This window comes from Pithys albifrons, chromosome 4 (genome assembly GCF_047495875.1).
Source record: "Pithys albifrons albifrons isolate INPA30051 chromosome 4, PitAlb_v1, whole genome shotgun sequence".
In the NCBI taxonomy this organism is placed as follows: Eukaryota; Metazoa; Chordata; class Aves; order Passeriformes; family Thamnophilidae; genus Pithys; species Pithys albifrons.
Genome location: NC_092461.1, coordinates 45,968,680 through 45,987,717, shown reverse-complemented (window position 1 = coordinate 45,987,717; position 19,038 = coordinate 45,968,680). Strand labels below are relative to the sequence as shown.

The 19,038-nt window shown below is 42.2% G+C and overlaps 1 protein-coding gene across 2 annotated transcripts; it reads right to left on the bottom strand.

Moving 5' to 3' along the window:
• Window positions 1-2,670: 2,670 nt before the first annotated feature.
• On the bottom strand, window positions 2,671-16,544 carry KCNV1 (potassium voltage-gated channel modifier subfamily V member 1). 2 transcript variants are annotated; one of them, XM_071553968.1, is made up of 5 exons: window positions 16,151-16,544; window positions 15,798-15,904; window positions 15,051-15,561; window positions 12,756-13,282; window positions 2,671-4,643 (listed from the first exon to the last, which is right to left on the bottom strand). In XM_071553968.1, the coding sequence occupies exons 3-5, from the start codon at window positions 15,530-15,532 to the stop codon at window positions 4,132-4,134; spliced, it is 1,521 nt and encodes a 506-aa protein (XP_071410069.1). In that variant the 5' UTR covers window positions 15,533-15,561; window positions 15,798-15,904; window positions 16,151-16,544; the 3' UTR covers window positions 2,671-4,131. The 2 variants fall into 2 exon arrangements, with proteins under 2 accessions (XP_071410069.1, XP_071410070.1); XM_071553969.1 differs by lacking the exon at window positions 16,151-16,544 and having other exon boundaries at window positions 15,798-16,094.
• Window positions 16,545-19,038: the final 2,494 nt, after the last annotated feature.

Sequence of the window (19,038 nt, the reverse complement as noted above, 5' to 3'; positions counted from 1 at the left end):
GAAAACAAAAATAAATTATTTCATAAAAACCCTCTTAACTTTCTCCATTCCTTTTTGCTCCTTTTTGTTCTAAACCATATTTGCCATGTGGCAATTGCACAAGCTCAGAGTTGACCAGTAAAATTCCTGTCTGGAGGAAAAATTGCTCAACTTACAAAGTTTATGTCAAATCAAGATTGACTGGTTTAATAACTTACTAACAACACATAATTAAAGTGATCAGTGAAAGTGATCAGTGAAGTATGCATTCTGGTTTAATATCAGTACAATACAACAGGTAAATCATGTTTCCTAATACTTTGCACATGTAGAATATTAGCAAATATGAATTTCTAAATGCCTTTTAAAAGAAGCCCCAGAAGCTACCAGCCCATCCACCTCTCCTGGACATAGGGGTTCCCTGATGTGCTGGTCTCTGCAATCTGGCTCTCCAAAATTTTGCTGAACTATCTCCAGTAGCCGGTGCCTGTTTTCTTGCGCTGGGGAGCCCAGTATTGGACACATCAGCCAGATCTGTGTCATCAGGCTGAGCAGAGGAGCAGGACCATCTCCCTTGACCTCCTGGCATTGCTTTGCCTGATGAGACCTAAGAAGCTGCTGGCTTTTTTCAAAGTAAAAATGACAACAATTTTAGTGATGTTTAAAAAGTTCTGGTGGGTTTGGACCACACTGGCCCAAATGAAAAGCTGACCTTAAGCATCTATAAACAAATAGGCCAGATTTTTTAGACTTTGTCTACACTATAGTCTATGCCATTACAGCAAGGCCAGAGAGGAACTATCTACAAGAGAAGGTAGTGACAGATAAAGGGGAATGGCTTTAAATTGTGAGAGAATTGGTTTAGACTAGATTTTAAGAAGAAATTCTTTACTATGAGAGTGGTGAGGCTGTCCAGTGTTGGAAGGTATGGGTTAAACTGGAAAAGAGGACTGTAAATTGATAAAGGGACCATGCAGCTGGCTGTCTCTTCATAAGCCTGTGTGAACAGCAGGCCAGTGATCCTGTAGCATGGACTAAGTTTAACGGTGCCTGTGTCTCCAGTTGTGTACCTTTACACAGATGTTGCTTCTGGGATCCCCTGATTAACAAGGTAACTGGAATAAATTTACTCTCTGCACACTAGCTGAGAGTTTGTGGTTGTTCTGGCTGTCTGTTTGTGTCAACTCACACATCTAGAGAAGTTGTGGATTTCCCATTCCTGGAAGTTTTCAAGCCTGCTTGGATGGGGCTTTGAGCAACCCACTCAAGTGGAAGATGTCCCTGCCTATGGCAGGGGATTTGGAGCTAGATGATCTTTAAGGTCCTTTCCAAATCAAACTGTTCTGATTCTGTGATTTTCACTATTACTGATTCTTGTACTAGGGAACCAAGGTTAATGCAGACTTCCTTTGTATGTTCTGCAGCTGCACTCTTTGATGTCACTTTGTGAAAGTACTTGGTGTTTTGAGCTAAAATGCTGAATTTTCAGCCAGTGTTACTGATCCTTTCTGCCAAGTCTGTTGAGGGAGGGAAATGGCAGACCAGATGTGAGGACAAGAGGTAGCTTCTTGTCTTTAGTATGATATTCTAAAGATGGAACAGTAATATTCTTTATTTGGTGCCTTAGTCGTGGCTGAGCTATTCCCCAAATCTGTGCAATCAAGTACACAGTGCAGCTTCATGATTTAGAGTTCTGATGTCCTATACTGTGTGTTTCTCCGCACAAATGATCTGGTCCTTCTGTCTGTAGAAGTTTAAAGCAGAACTGGCCTTCCTCTGTGAAATAATTTGCTAGGCTTAGCCCATAATGTGGTAGATAACCTTGCTGTGTAAATGACAATTGACAAACACTGTTTGGGAGACTGAATTTTAAATCAAGAGGTCTGAAAATAGAAGCCAAAGCAGCTACTGGATAAAGTCTGAGCCACATTTCTTCATGGACATTTCTAGGAAACTTTTCTGCTGAGCTTGTAAAAGGAGTGAATCAACTAATATATCCCAGAACATTTCTCTCATTCTTTTGAGTCCCTCATAAAAAGCACAGGATGCAATAAAGCAGCCTTTCCCTAAAGAGAATCAATCAGCTATCTTAACTGCATTTCCTTTCTCAAACACAGATCAGATGCTGTATAAGAGAGCACAAAAGACATTACAAAACAGCCTTCCCACAATGAAAGCTTCTTCCTAATTCTCTATAATTAGAATGACTTTTGAATGAGAAACAGCCTGTACAATTTGTGCAGCCTGAGAGACTTCCTGCTCCAAGGAGCTATGAAATAATAACCTGGAGTGGGCTGCATCAGACCTTCCCTGCAGAATTAATTTTGTCTTCTGGACATCACTGGCAGTTTTATGACAGATTCATAGAATGTTTGGGGAGAGGGGAACACTGTCATAACACAGACTGCTCTCTATTTAACTGAAACCATGAGGATGACATACCTAGGCAATTTCTAGTGGAGCAAGACACTCTATTTTGGTGTCCAGTGCTTTCCTGGGCTTCCTTCTGGCCTGGTGACAGCTGCATGTGCTGCATCAGTCCAAAATCCAAATGCTGACTTATACCAGCTGATAAATCAGAAGTTTTATGCCAAGGTGCTGCTCAATTTGCATTAAGGTGCCCTTGCTTGCTGTATTATGTTTACATGACCATTTACAGGGAATGACAGAAAAACACACTGTTTCAAAACAACCATTATTCAATGTTTATTAAAAGCAGATTATTTCATATATTCTCAAAGGCAGTTTAAGCCTTCCATGTACATAAAAACAAAGTTAAATAATCCACAGTAGATAGATGTCTCTTTTTAATATTTATATTATCACAAAGAAATGTGGAATGAAAAGGGTTTGTCACTTTTTTAATTTAAGCTACTAGTTGTGTTATATGCATTCTATGGCAATGTCATAGTCTAGAACAGTGATACTATATTGAAGAAAAGCTTTGTTTGCTAAGAATGGTATGGGCCACTGTAGAGGTAAGTGGTGGGAAGGTGGACTGAAAATATCTTAGATTATTTTAGTTTTTTTTACCGCAATTACTGCATTAGAACAAGCATCCAGTCCAACAAGTACTCATTTTCCCTTTGGAATGAAAGATTTTAATGAAGCGTGTTTCTAATAATGGGTCAGTGAAGATAATTAACTTTTAAAATATCTGCTCCACTTGGAATACCTACTGATTTCAATGGGAGACAGAGAAATTAGTAGATTGTTACCTTTTACAATTTTTATTTCTTCTGCAATCCAATGGTTACTTTACTTATGCACGAAAACGGTGTAGCTACACAAATAAGTCATAGGAATCAAAACATATAGAGAAGGCATGGTTCAAACTAAGTTTGTAAATTACTTCTATATTGCAAAGGCTGTATTAGCTCCTGCAGCTTCTGAAGCAAGTACAGAGGCTGCTCTATATTATGGTACTTATTTCATTACTATTTTATACTTTGCTGCAGCTCTTGTATCTGCTTAATATTTTCCCCTGTCTCTTGATACCCATTATGTATCTGGTAGACCTTTGCTTCTCTTCAAACGAGGAAATTCCAAATACATGCACTCCCTTCCCCCATCTCGCTGCCACACTGCGCTGGTATAATAATGTTTTTTGATGCAAATGGAGTAGAAGATGGGTATAAGAACGGGGAACAAGACTAAGCTTGTTATAGGAATGTCATTCTGAATTTATTCAACATTTCACTTTCTTAAGATTTCCCCTTTTAGTTTTCTTTAATGACTTTGACTTTTGTACTCCCAGTGCAAGTACAAACCCTAGATCTTTAGAATTCAAAACACCATTGCAATTTTCACCAAGACTTTATTATTACACATTAGTAGGGATACGAGATTAGACAAATCATTGCATCTTTTTTTTTTTTTACTTTCAGGGATCCATTGTTTCCCATTTCACCCACCACAATCCAGTTCTGAAAGAAGGTTTTAGAGCTCATTGAGAGATTTCATGTTATGAATTCTGCCTTTTGTATACAATAGTTATTTCAGTCCATCCAAGTTAAGTAAAACTCCAACTGGAAAAGCAAATATACTATGTGGCAAATAATAAAAAAGAGATGCTTAATACTACAGTAGTAATAGTCTATGTCCTATACAAGAAGTAGTCTATGCCCTATACAAGATTAAATAACTTTAAAGTCAAAACCAAAAATCATCTGCACCACTGCTCCTTGTACTTGCTCTCTCTCTGCTTTTTAACCTCAACATGTCCATGACACTGCGTGCATATATGTCTCGCAAATTAACATTGATATTTGAATCACTGGATGAATTCTTCATGAGTTTCTTTAAAGCTTCACGCTGCCGAAGAGCAGCTTCTTTTATCTTCAGTGTAAAATAACAGGCAGAAAAACGGTCATTTATTATAGCTATTGGCAAAGCCAAAACCAGTATTCCTGATAGAATACACATAAAGGCTACTACCTTACCAATGGTAGTGTCTGGTCTAATGTCACCATAACCAACTGTTGTCATGGAAGTTGTTGCCCACCACCAAGCACCAGGTACGCTTGTGAAAGTGGTGCCTGGCACACCTTGCTCAACAAAGTACTCCACAGTGGAAAATATAGATATTCCTACAGAGAGGAAAAGCAGCAGAAGGCCAACCTCCTCATAGCACTGAGCGATAGTCATCCCAAGAGACCGCAAGCCTGAAAGACAAGAAAGGCTGTCAGTAGGTTAATTAGTAGCTGTCATCACAACTTTTCAAAACATCTCTAACTTAAAAGCTGACTGCTTTATGCTTTTCTTTGACTGCTAGTGAACATGTCTTGAGAATCACAAAAGCAATGTTGGAAAAGAACTCCAAGATCATCAAGTCCAACCTTTAACTGAACACCACCTTGTGAACTAGATCATAGCACTAAGTTGCCATGCCCAATTGTTTCACAAACACTTGCAGGGATGGTGACTCCAACACCTCTCTGGACAGCCCATTTCAATGCTTGTGAGGAAATTCTTGATATCCAACCTGAACCTCCCCTGGCACAGCCTGAGGTCATTTCCTCTTGTCCTGTTGCTTGTTGCCTTGGGAGGCTGAGCTTTACCTCACTACAACCTCTTTTCAGGTAGTTGTAGAGAACAATAAGGTCTCTCTTGAGCCTCCTTTCCAGGATAAACAACCCCACCTCCCTTAGCTGCTCCTCGTAGGACTTACTCTCTAGACCTTTTACCAACATTGTAGCCCTTCTCTGGACCTGCTCCAGCACCTCAATGTCTTTCTTGTTGAGGGGCCCATACCTGTACATAGTACTCAAGGTGCAGCCTCACCAGTACTGAGAACTGGGTGATGATAGCTTCCCTAGACCTGCTGGCCAGACTAGACAGACCAGGATGCCATTGGCCTTCTTGGCCAAGTGGGTACACTTCTGGCTCATGTTCAGCAGCTGCCTGTTGATCAGCTCCCACAGACCTTTTTTCTCTGGGCTGCTTTCTAACCAGCCTTCCCCCAGTCTGTAGCACTGCATGGGAGTTGCTGTGACCCAACTGTAGGACCCAGCACTTTGCCTTAATGAACCTCATACTGTTCAAGACTCAGTATTTTGTCTTAATGAGCCTCATATGGCTGGCCTCAACCCATTGATCCAGCCTGTCCATATCCCACTTCAGAGCCCTCCTACCCTTCAGCAGATTAACATTCCTACTCAAGTTAGTGTCATCTTCTGCCAGCTCCCTCATCATCCTAGGATGAATCCCATCTGGCCCCATAGACTTGGAATGAAGGGGATCTATTCCGCTCACTGCCCATGCCTACCAGCTCAGGGGGCTGGTTGCCAGGAGGATAACTGATCTCTCTGTTAAAGACTGAGACAGAGAAGGAATTAAGTACCTCAGCCTTTTCCTCATCCTTGGTGATAGTGTTCCCTCTGTGTCCAGTAAAGAATGGAGATATCCCTTGCCTCTCACTTCTTTGTTAATGTATTTATAAAAACACTTTTTATCACCTTTCACAGTAATGGCCATATTGAGTTCTATCTGGTCTTTCATTTTTCTAATTTTCTCTCTACGTGACCTAAAAAAATTCTTGTGCTCTTCCTGAGTTCTCCTTCTTCCAAAGGTTGCTCTCTTTTCTTCCCTGAGTTCTAGAGGAAAAAAACCCTGTTCAAACAAGCTGGTCTTCTGCCCCACTGTCTCATCTTTAGGTACATAGGGATGGCTTGCTTCTGGCACCTTTAAGATTTCTTTCTTAAAGTATGTCCAGCCATCCTGGACCCCTCTGCATCTAAGGGCTGATTCCCAAGGGACTCTCTGAACCAGTGTCCTAAACAGGCAAATGTCTGCCCTCCAGAAATCCAAGGCAGAGGTTTTGTTGACCTCCTTCCTCACTTCACCAAAAACTGAAGTGTCAATCATTTCATGGTCACTATGCCCAAGACAGCCTCCAACCACCACATCTCCCACAAGCCCTTCTGCTGGTCTAGTGGGGCACTGCCCCTGGTAGGCTAAGAATAGGTGATTCTCTCAACACTATAGGAGAAAAAGTGATTTAAAGAAATAGATACCAATGTTAGACTGAATCTCTGACATAATCTCTATTTCCTTAATATACATCATGGAAACTCTCCTCTTTACTCATCTTCATTTGATCCACATACACATATAATTTAGACAAATTAATGTATCTTGACTTAATTATTGGCTATAAGATAAGATCTAGCAGTTTTTAATGTTATCTAAGTAACTATTTAAAAGCACAGTAAAAGCACCTGCTTCACATTTCAAGTCTGAATGTGCCAAGGCTCTGTTTTCCAGCCATTGTCCTGGTTTTCTCTTGGACCAAGCAGCCCTCTGCTACCAAATTCATGTTCCCAGGTACGTGCTTAAAACCCAGTTCAGTTCTCTCAGCAATTTTTTCTTTGTTAAGGACTTTTTCCAATCCTTTTATGGTTGTCATAGGCTCTCTTCCACCCCTTTTGCCTCCAAATCCCCTATTATTTGATATCTATAGACATCAAAACAAATATGGTTTTCCAGCAACAGCTGCACTTGTGCCAAACTGGAGACAGCAAAGCCTCCCAATGCAAGCATGTAATGCTGTTAATTCACTGATGTACTGCATCAGCCCTATTGCCTTGAGGGCTACACAGGGAGTTCGAGTGCAGCTGACCACTCTCCATAAGCCCTGACATTCCTCTCAGAGCTGCTTCTTCAAGGCTACGGTGCAGGCAGGAAAGTAAATAAAAAATAGTGCAATGAATAAATGTTGCACACATAAAAAAAGAAGGAGGATAACAGAATACCAATTCAGCTGAGACACCTGGGAGACTGGAATTATCTTTTGAATCACAGGTGACTTTGGATTGGTTTATAATATTGTTCTTTAAAAATGTGCTATGTTTTCTCTAATAATAAATGAGAAAAACACAATACTTAAAACAAATTACCCTTCATGGGGTACACTTTTCACTAAGCCAGTGTTTGAAAAATAGCTTACTGGAGATCTTTGCTTGCAAACTTCATGTGCTCATTAGTATTATAAGCAATTTTACTCGCTTTTCTTTCCACAGCCTCAAACTACAAGGTGTTGAAATGCCTTGCTTTTGGCTCTTTTTCCTCCCCCGTAGGTCTAATGGGTTTCAATGGTTTTCTTTATGTACAGCAAACAATAGAAGTACACACTAAAGTTTGTAGGGAATGTTTTGTTAACTCCAGTTAAGAACTTGCCCATATCAGTGTTTTATATTACTATAACAATGATCTCTTGGTTAGAATGTTTATTAAATATAGATTAAATCTGTAAGAAAGGGGAATAAGATATATTACTGTCTTTTCTCTGTTAATATGAGCCTCCATATTTTGGAAAGACTAATAGCAGCACAAAAGCTCTGTGAGATAACTGCAGTGGCTCAGATCAAACTCTCATCTTCCAAGGAAGTTACTACAATCCATTGCTCCATAAAACTTTCTACTGAAGTGTCCCAGTTACAGAGGCCAGGACCAGTTTATCACTTTTTGGATGTCACCCAAACTGTGTATCCTACACCCTCTGAATAATTTCTGATGAACTGTTAATAATGGATCATTTGCAGAAGCTGCCCACGGCACACTTGACACCTCAGGCTACAAGCTGTGTGTTAAAGAACACTGGGAGGCACAGGAATGGTTCTGTCTTCACACACGTGGGTTAGCTGTGATAATTCCCCTCCAGGGAGGCATTAGCACCTTCACACCCAGCCTGAGGGGTCATGTCTTCTAATGGGCCATTAGGGAGTGGCACAGTAGGCAGCTGCAACAACCCAAACCATCAAAGATTCCAAAAATATCCTATTTTTCAGTTTAATCACGCACTGTAGAACTCCCCACCCTGGGGGAGGTACTGGGCATTCCCACCTGAACCTCAGCATATACAATCTTGGGGTTTTGGGACTTCTGGTACCACTTGGCAGATCCAGAGGAGAACCAGAACCGCAGCAGGACTGTGACTGCCACTCTTGACAAGACTGTAACCATCATCCTCACCAACAGGTTTTCCTTTCCTTTTACTTTGTACTCAGCGGGACCACGTGGTGCTCAGCACAGGGGCTAATGAACGTGCCCCAGGGTGCTGGGTTATGCATCTGGGTTTTGTGGGTTAAAATCAATGTTTTCTTTGTATCATAGTATTTATTGTAATCTTTTCAGTAAATTGTAACTCTGACTTGTAGTCTCTCTTGAGCTGGGTTCATTTCTCCCACCAGTTTATGTTTAAACCAGCACACTTAACAAAGCAGGAAGTCCTTTCAAGGGAGCTAGGAAGAAGGTACTCCAATTTAAAATTACCCTTACAGCACTTCTATTCAAAGCATAAATGAATACTACAAAAGCCACAGTTTGTGCCTTATGATGGACCTTGAGAATATTATAGCTAAAAAAATTGCATCTCTCCCATAAACTGGATTAAAGTGAGAAAAAGAACAGTGACTATTGACTCTTTGTATCACATTGATGACACCTTCAGTAAAATATTTTTTCCTATGGTCAATTATTCTAACTGTTCTGGAGTCTGACTTTTTATTCTTCTTCTTAGTCCTATTATCTTCATCTAAAATTCTTCATGTCTTTAGATGAAGTCAGGAGATATTTCTAGACAAATCTATGAATCAGGCAAGTTACTGGACTCCACAGTTCATCTAAGTGAAAACCAGTTGGTATAATTGCATGTATAAAGTATTCTATGATATAATTTTGTAACTATTTTAAATGTTTATGAGCCCTAGGACATGGCCAAACTAGGGCTGTACCAGCATATACACCTCAGCAAGTCTTATGGCTTCCCATGAGAACTCCTTGCCAGGAGATGTGACAGCTTGGTTACTCATGCTTGGAAGGTACTGAGGTGCTGTAACAGAGTTGGTGTGAGGCTGGCAAGCAGCCCCAGCCCTGGGAAGAGAAAGGGAAATCATTTCTGCCATGCAGGTTAAGTTCCATCTCTCTGTTGCCCAAAGAAACTCGGCACCACAAGCTATATCCGGGAGCTTCAATTTACACAGTGTTTAAACAATCCTAAATTTTTAACACTGGAAGTGCTGAAATTTCACTTTTTCATGTATCCAGTAGCATAACAGTCTGAAATATGTTACAGTCTTCTCTCAAACATGCCCATTGCCCTCACAAGTAAGATGCTCACATCTTACTTCTCCTCAAGAAGTCCCTCTGCAAGTGCTTCCCAGAGGAGGACCAGCAAAACTTCACAGAAAACAAGGCTCCAGGAGGAAGACAACAGCTGAGGAGCATCAGAGTATGTAATAAATGCAGGTTCAGCTCTCATCTGTTCTTGAAGCCACTAAAATCCATAATGTTGATATCTCGGAAGAGTGGTCTCGCCCTCTAGCTATACATTTTATGGACAGAGGTCCTACTGATTTCTTAGTGATTCTTTGATAAGTATAGTGCTTTCCATAAATAATTACACACTCACATCCGTCTAGACCATGTGTTTCTAGGCATCACATCCCTCCTGTGAGCTGGCTTTGGCTTCCAAAAGGGTAGAAATTATTTTTTAATTTCTTGGTTTTGTTCCATTCCCACAGAAAGGGTTAAGTAGCTATTTCTTGAAAGTGAAGAAAAGAACTGATATGTTTTTTTTCCCCTCACTTATTTCTGCCCCTGATAGCAGGGCCAGGCTGCTGTTGTGATCCCAGCTTTGTTATGACTCTGCGCAGCACTACAGAGATGTTCTTGTCACTGTGAACACCCCCACTCGGTGAAAGAATGTCTGTCTACAACTTCTGACCTTGCACTCCTCTTGCCACACAAAACAACTGAGCAGTGCATGATGCTTTGTCAGGTCTGAGAATGCAGAAGTTAGAGAGAAGCTTCACTGGGAGGCAACTTTAAGCTGCCCAGATCCAAGGCAAGAGAGCAGAAGAGTTGCAAGAGCCATCCCTGAACACTTTTATCTGCCTAGATATGTGCAAGGATGATGGTCTCTGTGTATGATACTTATGGATTTTATCTTATATTAGGAGTTGTGGTTAAGTGTGTATTTAGAAGTACATTACAAAGCTCTCTTCTGCTATTTACCTCTAGTCAGAAACCGGGCTTCAGATCTGCAAGTGTACATTTCTGTTTTGATTTATTAGCACTGTTTCATCTTAGTAACAGCTTTTCTTCTGACAGAAGATCAAACCAGTGAGTTTCCACATTTAAATTATGCAGATTTGATTTAGCATTCTGGACCTAAATGGGCAGCAAATGAACTACCAAAGAGGCAAACATGATGATGGTAACACTGCTCTGAATGGTTTAAATGGGTATGTATATTGCTTCTTGGACCATGAAACTGGTGGTTTGGTTCCAGTAAAAAGAACCAGTATCTTGGTTCCAGCACACCTCCAGATTAGGACATTAGATTTTTATATAATTAATTCACTTCTACCTAACATGGAATAAATACAGTCAATATTAAACATAAACTGTGAATAGTGAATTTAAGAATAAATAGGCACAAGTGTTTTGACCATCCATGAAAGTTAATATACTTGAAGTTAACAGTTATATAAGCATCTGAAACATCTGTTTGCAAGTTGACAGAAAGAGCCACAGAACTGAGTTTCACACTTTCCTTCTGTTACAGTAAAATGCAAAAAACTGGAAAGTTTTGTAACTAGAATCAACCTATTTTAGGATAACTGTTGTATTAGCACAAAAGCGCCTTGAGATAAAATCTTTTCTTATTTTCAAAATATAGTTACAGGAATGCATTCACATTAATGCTACCATCAAAAGTAGGTATAAGCCTTTCTTGCAAAAAAACCTCTACCAAACTATGCAAAACTTATAATGAAACAAAACGAACACATTGCCAGACCAAACCACTATAAACTTGCTTTCATCTGCTTTGTACGGGACAGTTACGCATCAATATAAGCATAATCTAGGGTAGAGAGTAAGATTAAGATACTTCCCAAACCACTATGATTATGCTTAGTAGCATCAAAGCTACACCCTGCCACTGGTAGGCAGGTTTGCTGCCCTTCAGTGGGAACAAAAATAAAAGATACTTCTGCTGCTGTGAGCACACTGTAACTCCTGCTGAACTGGGGCCAGTTGACAGAGATGGCTCTCCAAAAAAATAGACAGGCATCAGCCAATTCCTGCTTCATGGCTGGAAAGGGTACACTGGGTGCATTTTAAAAACAACCATCACCATCTTCAGAACAGGCTAATATCGCAGGACAGAGACTATGATTTACTATTAGGATCTAATTTTTCAAAGCTCACAGTGTTGGCTGAACATTTTTCTGGCCAAATTTAAGACCACATTGCACAAAGATTTAAGTGTGAACATAATTAAATAATTTGAAAATGCTGAGCACTGGGCAATATCATGGCATGGTCAGGGTGTGGTGGGAATACAGCTTTTATTCTTCCATATATCCAGGCATGCACACATTATGAAGTAGTGATAAAAACAGGGGAAATGGGAAATGTGGAAATGCAACGACTACCAATCATTCCCACCTTCCTCTGATAAATTTCCACTAGGAAATGTTACCTTCTCTGCCTTTCACCAGAGAGAGTGAACAAAATGATCTTCAGAAATGCATTTCACCTTCCACATCCCTGCTTGCTGTTCATCCATCTCTCTGCCAACCTGTCAGGGGCACTTGGACACTAAGGGCCCCACACCACTTCATGAACTCTGAACCTGACACTGCTCGTCTGTGCTGCACCTACATCCAACTCAGTAAGCAGCCCTCAGCTGGGTTCCACATACCACTGGGACACCAGAGGGCTCAACATGGCCAGAGAGACTCTAAACCCACCACTTGCAAAGATTCAGTTTAAACAGTTTTCTTGAAACAGTCTCTGCTGTGGTTGTTTTTAGGATCTATGACATAGACAAAAATTATGATATATTTCTTTGCATATACTTTTAAACAAATCAAATTGTGATAGCTGTCATGAGTGGGCCTTGGGTAATTGAAAAAGTGTGGGGAAATGATCTCTGCTTTTTTCCTAATAAAATCAACGGAAATATACATTTTAAAACTTATGACTGTGAATAACTGGTGGATTTACAGCATGCAGCTTTGGGGTCTGTTTTTGTAAATGTTCTGTGCAAACAATACATAAGTGGCTTTTGGAAGAGCTAAAATTTATCGTAGCAGGGCCTTGTCACTTAATTATAATGTCCAAAAGTAAGATTTTCACACGCCACTGCTGCTAACACATTGTGCAAAAAAGCTTTGGCAGAAATGCACACAAAATGGAGGACTGTGCACAGGGACAACTGTTGCAGGTAGCAAAACTGAGAAGTACCACTGACATGGCAAAAGTACCTGTTGAATGTCTTCCCAGCTTCAACATCCGCAGGGCTCTGAGCAATCTGAGCACTTGGACAATACGTCCCACGTTCTCCAGTTCATGGGAACTCTCACCACCACACAGGCTCTCCACCAGCAGGGTGATGTAGAACGGCAAAATAGCAAGGAGGTCTATGATATTTGCCACACTCCTCAGAAAGCGACACCGAGCTCGTGCACACAGGAACCTCAGAACAAACTCCACTGTGAACCATGCAATGCACAAGTACTCTAGGGCATCCAGTAGTGGTGGTGCCAGCCAGCTTAGCTCTACCGAAATCAAAGCCATGTTGGCAATGGACACAACAACAAAAACCATGGACAAAGTGCCAAAAGTCCTGGCTGCTGCAGAGGAGCCAGGCTTTTCCAAAACTTCCCAAAGTTTCTGTCTGACATTGGGACAAAGGCTACCAGAAAAGTCCTCTTCTTCATCTTGGGCATCCAGTTCTTCTGCATCTTTCTTGATGTCTAAGGCTTCACTCAGCTCCTTTCTTCTGAAGTACCTGCCCAGGAACATCCCCCCAAAAGATTTTTAATACCAATATGCATAAGCTTTTCATTCTGTATGATGCAAGTCATATGAATACACATTAAAGTATACCATATGTGAGCTCAGAAAACCCTAATATCAAGCATATGGTTGAAGATTTTATTAATTGAGACCTTGCAGCATTTTTCCACTGACCTGATAAACTTCTGTTCCCCCATTTCACATCAGTGACACTTTGTATGTGCAGAGTAATTTTATTCTGATATAGTTTTATTTAAATGGATTATGTTGACTACAGTAGGATCTGCTATATGACTAATGTACATTCTGGTAAGCAATTCTGGCACCCTTAGATCCTCTGTTTTTAAATGGTTCTCAGCTTGATTAAATATATTGCATTTTTATCACATTGATGTGTATTTGCAATACTAAAACTGACAGCATAATAAAAGCCAGAAAATTAAGTTCTGATCGTTACATACTAAGATGAAAGGTATCTTTCTTTTTTTTTTTAAATATACAGGTCCTCACACAAAGTGCACAAGCATTTGTTCTAAGCAAAACCATAAGCTGTCAGAGCAAGAGTATGTTTACAGACTAATTTCATGAAACAAAACCATTATGAAAGTACACTAAAAAAAGTATCTTTTTCTTTTGTATCTGTATTTTTTAACTGCTGCAAAGTTGAAGCCTTAGACAGAGGGGTTATGCAATTTTGCCTTCATTTAATAGTCCTGCATCCACCAAAGAGGTCTGTAGCTCCTTTTATCACCAAAGAAGTAGTACCTTTCAGTTACACTTACCACGGAAGGAAGAAAGGGATGAATACTAATCTCCAACTCCCTCATCTACAAAAGAGAACCACACTACGGTAGGATAACTAGTATTCTTTTGGGGTGAGATTGGTTCTTTGTTTCTTTCTAATAATTTTGACATAACCACTTTAGATAAATAGTAATTACACTTTTCACAAAATTAATTTCTTCAATACTAAAAAGGCCAAACCAGTAACATTAAAAATGGTAGGAAAAATTAAATTTAACTGCAAATAGAATTAACAGAAACATCCTGAGGTTGGGTCAGTTGAAACGCACCTCGTTCCTAAACTGCCTGTTACAATTTGTCTCCAGCGAGCCATGTTCCCGCTGTTGCTGCCCCCTCCCTGTAAGCTGCTACATCCACGTGCGATGCTTCCTTTCAAGGCTCCTCCTGGAGCCATGCCACCCACACTCAGCCTGGCAGGTGACCAACCCTCCCCTTCTGTCTCTCCCACTTGGCTCTGGAAATCCTTCAAAATGAAAGTGTGGGGTGGGGAGGATCCAAACCCTCCCAAACATCATGCCTGAGTCCACATTCAAACCCTCTAAATATGGAAATTTGCACTAATTGATTGAAGGGGCATCTCTCCTTTCACAAACTTTTTTATCTCTGGCATTGTCCTTTTCAAACATTTGAGCTCCAGGGCCAGTCTGAAACCAGTAGAGGACAACCCAGACCCTACTCCTCTTAGGGTCTCACTATCTTGATCTCAACTGCCAACCTGTCCCTCAGCAAAGGCTAACTGTGAAGTCCCCCAATATATCTCCTCCAATTTCTGACACCATCCACCTCTAAAGCAGCACTTGGGGCTGAATTTATCCAGCTCTGAGCACACTTTTCCAAATGCCCTGTTAACTCACCCATCCCCCGCTGCTGGTCTCTCATCTGAGTGTCCCTGAATGCAATTCAATGCTGAGGTTACACAGCCACACTTCTGCAAACCTCATCTTTCCACAACTCACCGGTCTCTGCAGCAGGAATCAATGCTGAGCTCATCCAAACCCCAGTACTGGATCTCTTGCAGGAAGGAGAGTGCACAAAGCTGCTCCATCACATGCAGCCTCCCTGTCTGGTAGTAATTAAGGATGTAGTGAAATGCCTGTGAGCTCCGGTCAAAGAAATACTCATTCTCCACAAGGTTGGCATCATCGCAAAGCTCAAGGAGGCCAGACGCCACATCCCGGGCAGCAGAGACCACTACAGCCAGTTTGCCAAGACGAGTGTCAGGGTAGCAAGACAAAGTTTGCTGGGACATCACAAAGCGGCTGCCTCCTACATTGATAGTAAAGCAGTCCAAGGGGGGAATGACCTTCTGGAGCAGGGGCCCTTGCTCTTCTTCACTGGAGAAAACACTGGAGTTCAGGGAGCCCAGGGATGTGCTACTCCCTGGTTCCTCCAGGGATGCTTGGGAAGAAAGCGACATGCAGCAGGGAGGCGACTTCATCCTGTAGCTGCCAGCAGCAGCCCACACTCCTGATCAAGAACACAACAAAGCTGCAGAGAAGACTGCCTCACATAGGGGGCGGCCGGGCCAGGCTGGAAATGTGTCCCTTGGCTCTGGCTACCGTCCCAGGGACACCGCACCCTCCCCAACCCCCCCAGCCCCCCACTACCTCCGAGCGGTGCCTCCATCGAGGCGGAGGTCAGGCCGGGTGTTACACAGCCCAGCGCCGCCAGCACCCCTGAGGACGATAAAGGACCCACGGTACCTGAGACGGTGTCACCTCGTGCTCTCCGCGCCGGCACCAGCCGCCCGCGACGGCCCCTCCGCTTCAGCGCTCATCTCCAGCCGCTGGGTCGGAGTGCGGGAAACCAACTGGGACGGCACAACACGGAACACGGGCTTCATCACAGGAGACTCCGGGCAGTGCCCCGACAGCTGCCCGAGGTGCCGCGCCTCTGCCCGGCCCGTCCCCACCCGCCCCGCGCTCTCACTTCGCCCGCGGCCGCCGGAGCTGCGCCCCTCGCACCCTCTGGGGCAGCCGCCGCCGACCGGGGGAATCGGCGTGGCTGCTCCCCCGGTCGCTCCCCGCCCACCACACCTGCCCCCGCCCCGCCTCACCTGCCCGCCGCCCGGCTGTGCCGCCCCTTCGGCGGCAGCCTCCGCTCACTCCCCCGGCTCCAAACCTCTGGGCAGCGCCAGCGCCCCTCCATGGCGGGCCATGCGCTGCGGGGGACAAGCGGGAGTGGGGGCTGCGGGGGCTGCGCGGGCTGGGCCGGGCGTGGCCGAGCTGCCCCCCGCCCCGCCTCGTTCCGCCCCGCCCTAACACAGTCCAGGCACTGCCCTGGGTTGTGGGATCCCGGCGGCCGCAGGTGCGGCGGTGCTGGGGCGGGTCAGTGACCTCTCTGTGCCAGCGTCCCGGGCGCTCCGCGCCAACCCGAGACTCTCTCCGCGCAAACCGGCCCTTGTGAACTTCTCCGAGCGAGTTCGCAGGGCGACTTGGAAGTCATCCGCCCCCCGTACTGTGTGAAATCCCAAACGTGTTTCTAAGTAGATAACGTATCCTCACTTAGGCTGCCTGCTCCCACGGCTCAAGTATGAAGTCACTCGTGTAAAGCAGTCTTGAAAAGGCATGAGCGAGCCTGTTTTAACTGAGCTGCTGTCAACTGGTTTTCAAAAATACTCTCGAGTATCTTTGTGACTGTTCTGTCCTTGCTTTGTAGGTCCTCAGTTGAACAGTACTTGAATTTAGTTCACCTTCCTCACTACATCACCTTTTCTCCTATGAAGTGGTTATTTCCGGCAAATTTTAAATATTTGCTTTTATGATTTTAAAATATTTATTTTCAAAAATCTGCATTTTGTGCTGCCTCTGACTCCTTTCCAGGGTAGGCAGCTGCTGGTATTGCAGTGGAGCCTCCCAGGAGCACAAATTCTGGAGCATGTGAAATATGGTATTGCATGTTGTGCCACCAGCATCACGTGCTGTTCCACCAGGTTTGGTTTCCACTTGTTGCATACAGCTGTGTCCAGTTGTGCACATTTCTAACACTTACTTCAGAGAGGTCTCATAGCAGTTCATCTTTTGGATACCGATAACCCATATTTTAAATGAAGCTCAGCTGAACACTTACTGTACTGCAGGGCTGCAACACCTGCAACAACCTCTCTACTCAGCCCTTGGCATAGAAATCTGCTCTGGATGACTGTTGGGAAAAGCATACACTGATCAGAGAGAATCCAGTGAAGAGCAAGATTGAGGTTTGGAAGGGATGGTCCAAGAAGAAAAGACAGAGTGGGATAGCTACAGTGAAAGGGAGTGAGCATTTCAATAGTGTTCAGACATGTAAAAGGCTGCTCACAAAGATGAAGGGCAATATACTCTGTTCTCCTTGGACACATTGGACAGGTAGTAGAAATTCTGTATTTTGAATGTGTCAAAAATACTTATTTGCAAAGACATTTTACTCTTTATCATTTCAAACAATTAAATTTAAAAATAATTTAAAACTATAATCACAAAACTGAATTAATTTTCCTTTGAAACTGTGAACAACTGCTGTTATACAGCTGGCTTTCAGGAACTGCTCATTTTTAGTCCAGGATTGCCATTCAGAAGTGCAGTCCCTCTAATGGATAGCAATTAAGCCAGCACTTAATTGAAAGTAATAATTAAAAATGAATTAAAAACATTAATAAGACCAACTTGTTAAGGCCATTAATGCGAGGTACCTCAGAACAGCAAGATGCCTTACTGACTGTAACAGACCCATAGTTGTTCAGTCATTAAACTACTAACTCAACCTCTTTTCAGTAGTCATTCTTTCCATCAGCCAGAAAAACTTTTTCGGGAATATTTTCTCTATTAAAAGGGAGATCTGAAAACACTCTCCTCCCATCATGATGATTCAAGGGATGGACACTTCACATTACTTCAGATCCACTGGTGTTTCTATGAACCTAACTAGAAATTTTGATTTTGTCTAGTCCAAGTGACTATCAAATGCTTAGCCTCATTAGAACTGTAGATAATTTTTTAGAGTACTCTGATGTATGATTTCAGTATAAGACTTTGTGAGACAAGGTTTATTTTTCTGTTTACTTATGTCCTTTATGGAATAGTAACTGTATGCACTTCAAAGTAAATTTGTTCTCTGATTATCAGCTGTTCAGACCAGAATGTTTTCTTCAAAGCACTAGAGGAAAGCCATGTGTTAAGGATATTCTTTCCCTTAGTTTTGTGCATTCTTCTATTCACTCCTCACTGCAGGAAAGTGACATCAAAGGCAAAATTCCATAGTATTCACAATTTCCATAATGTGAACTCACATCAGCACAATTAGACAGGAGACCTATGTATGATATAGCATCTTAATTCTGAATGCTGGTTCTTTTCTAGTTATAAGTTTCGATTTTCATTAAAAAAAGAACTTTCAGAAAACTGTTATGAAAATTATTTTCAAACATATCAATAAAATAAAGCTGTGACATTTTAAAGAAATTAGAAAAATGTTTTATGAGTAGAAAGATTCAAAAATAGACTATTTTTCTACCACTAGAGACACAAGAAACAGCATTTTCTGAGGAACTCTTAAAGGACCTGCTATTTGTTATTCCTGCTTCTTTGTACAGGAGGAACCAAACTACAACTTTTGTAATTTTATCCTTGCCTTGGCAAACCTGCTCAAGAAACCATATTCATATCCCTCTTTAGTAGTGGAAAAAACTGCTGTAACAGTACAGTGGTCTTGCTCACTCTGCCAGTGAAATGCTACTGCTGAAGTGAAACACAGATATTTCCAAGATAGTTTTGTTCTCAGAGCTTGTAAAATTGCATAGAACCACGTCTGTTGGGTTCAGAGCTGTGGTTCAGACCAAAGGGCTTAGTTATACTAAACCACTTGGTTGCATCAGAATATCTGTAACAACTGAACGCTAGTGCCATCTGTCTGAACAATTGTCTTTACCAATGCTCTGGCTGATATTTCCCTGATATGATACTACTGACT

Bases quoted from the DNA above. Each gene is read 5' to 3' on its own strand.
- KCNV1 (XM_071553968.1), bottom strand. From the start codon at position 15,532: ATGAAGTCGCCTCCCTGCTGCATGTCGCTTTCTTCCCAAGCATCCCTG. The intron at 13,283-15,050 runs GTGAGTTGTGGA...GTTCCTGGGCAG, and splicing joins GATTCCTGCTGCAGAGACCG to GTACTTCAGAAGAAAGGAGC. The intron at 4,644-12,755 runs GTACTTTTGCCA...CTTGTCTTTCAG, and splicing joins GCTGGGAAGACATTCAACAG to GCTTGCGGTCTCTTGGGATG.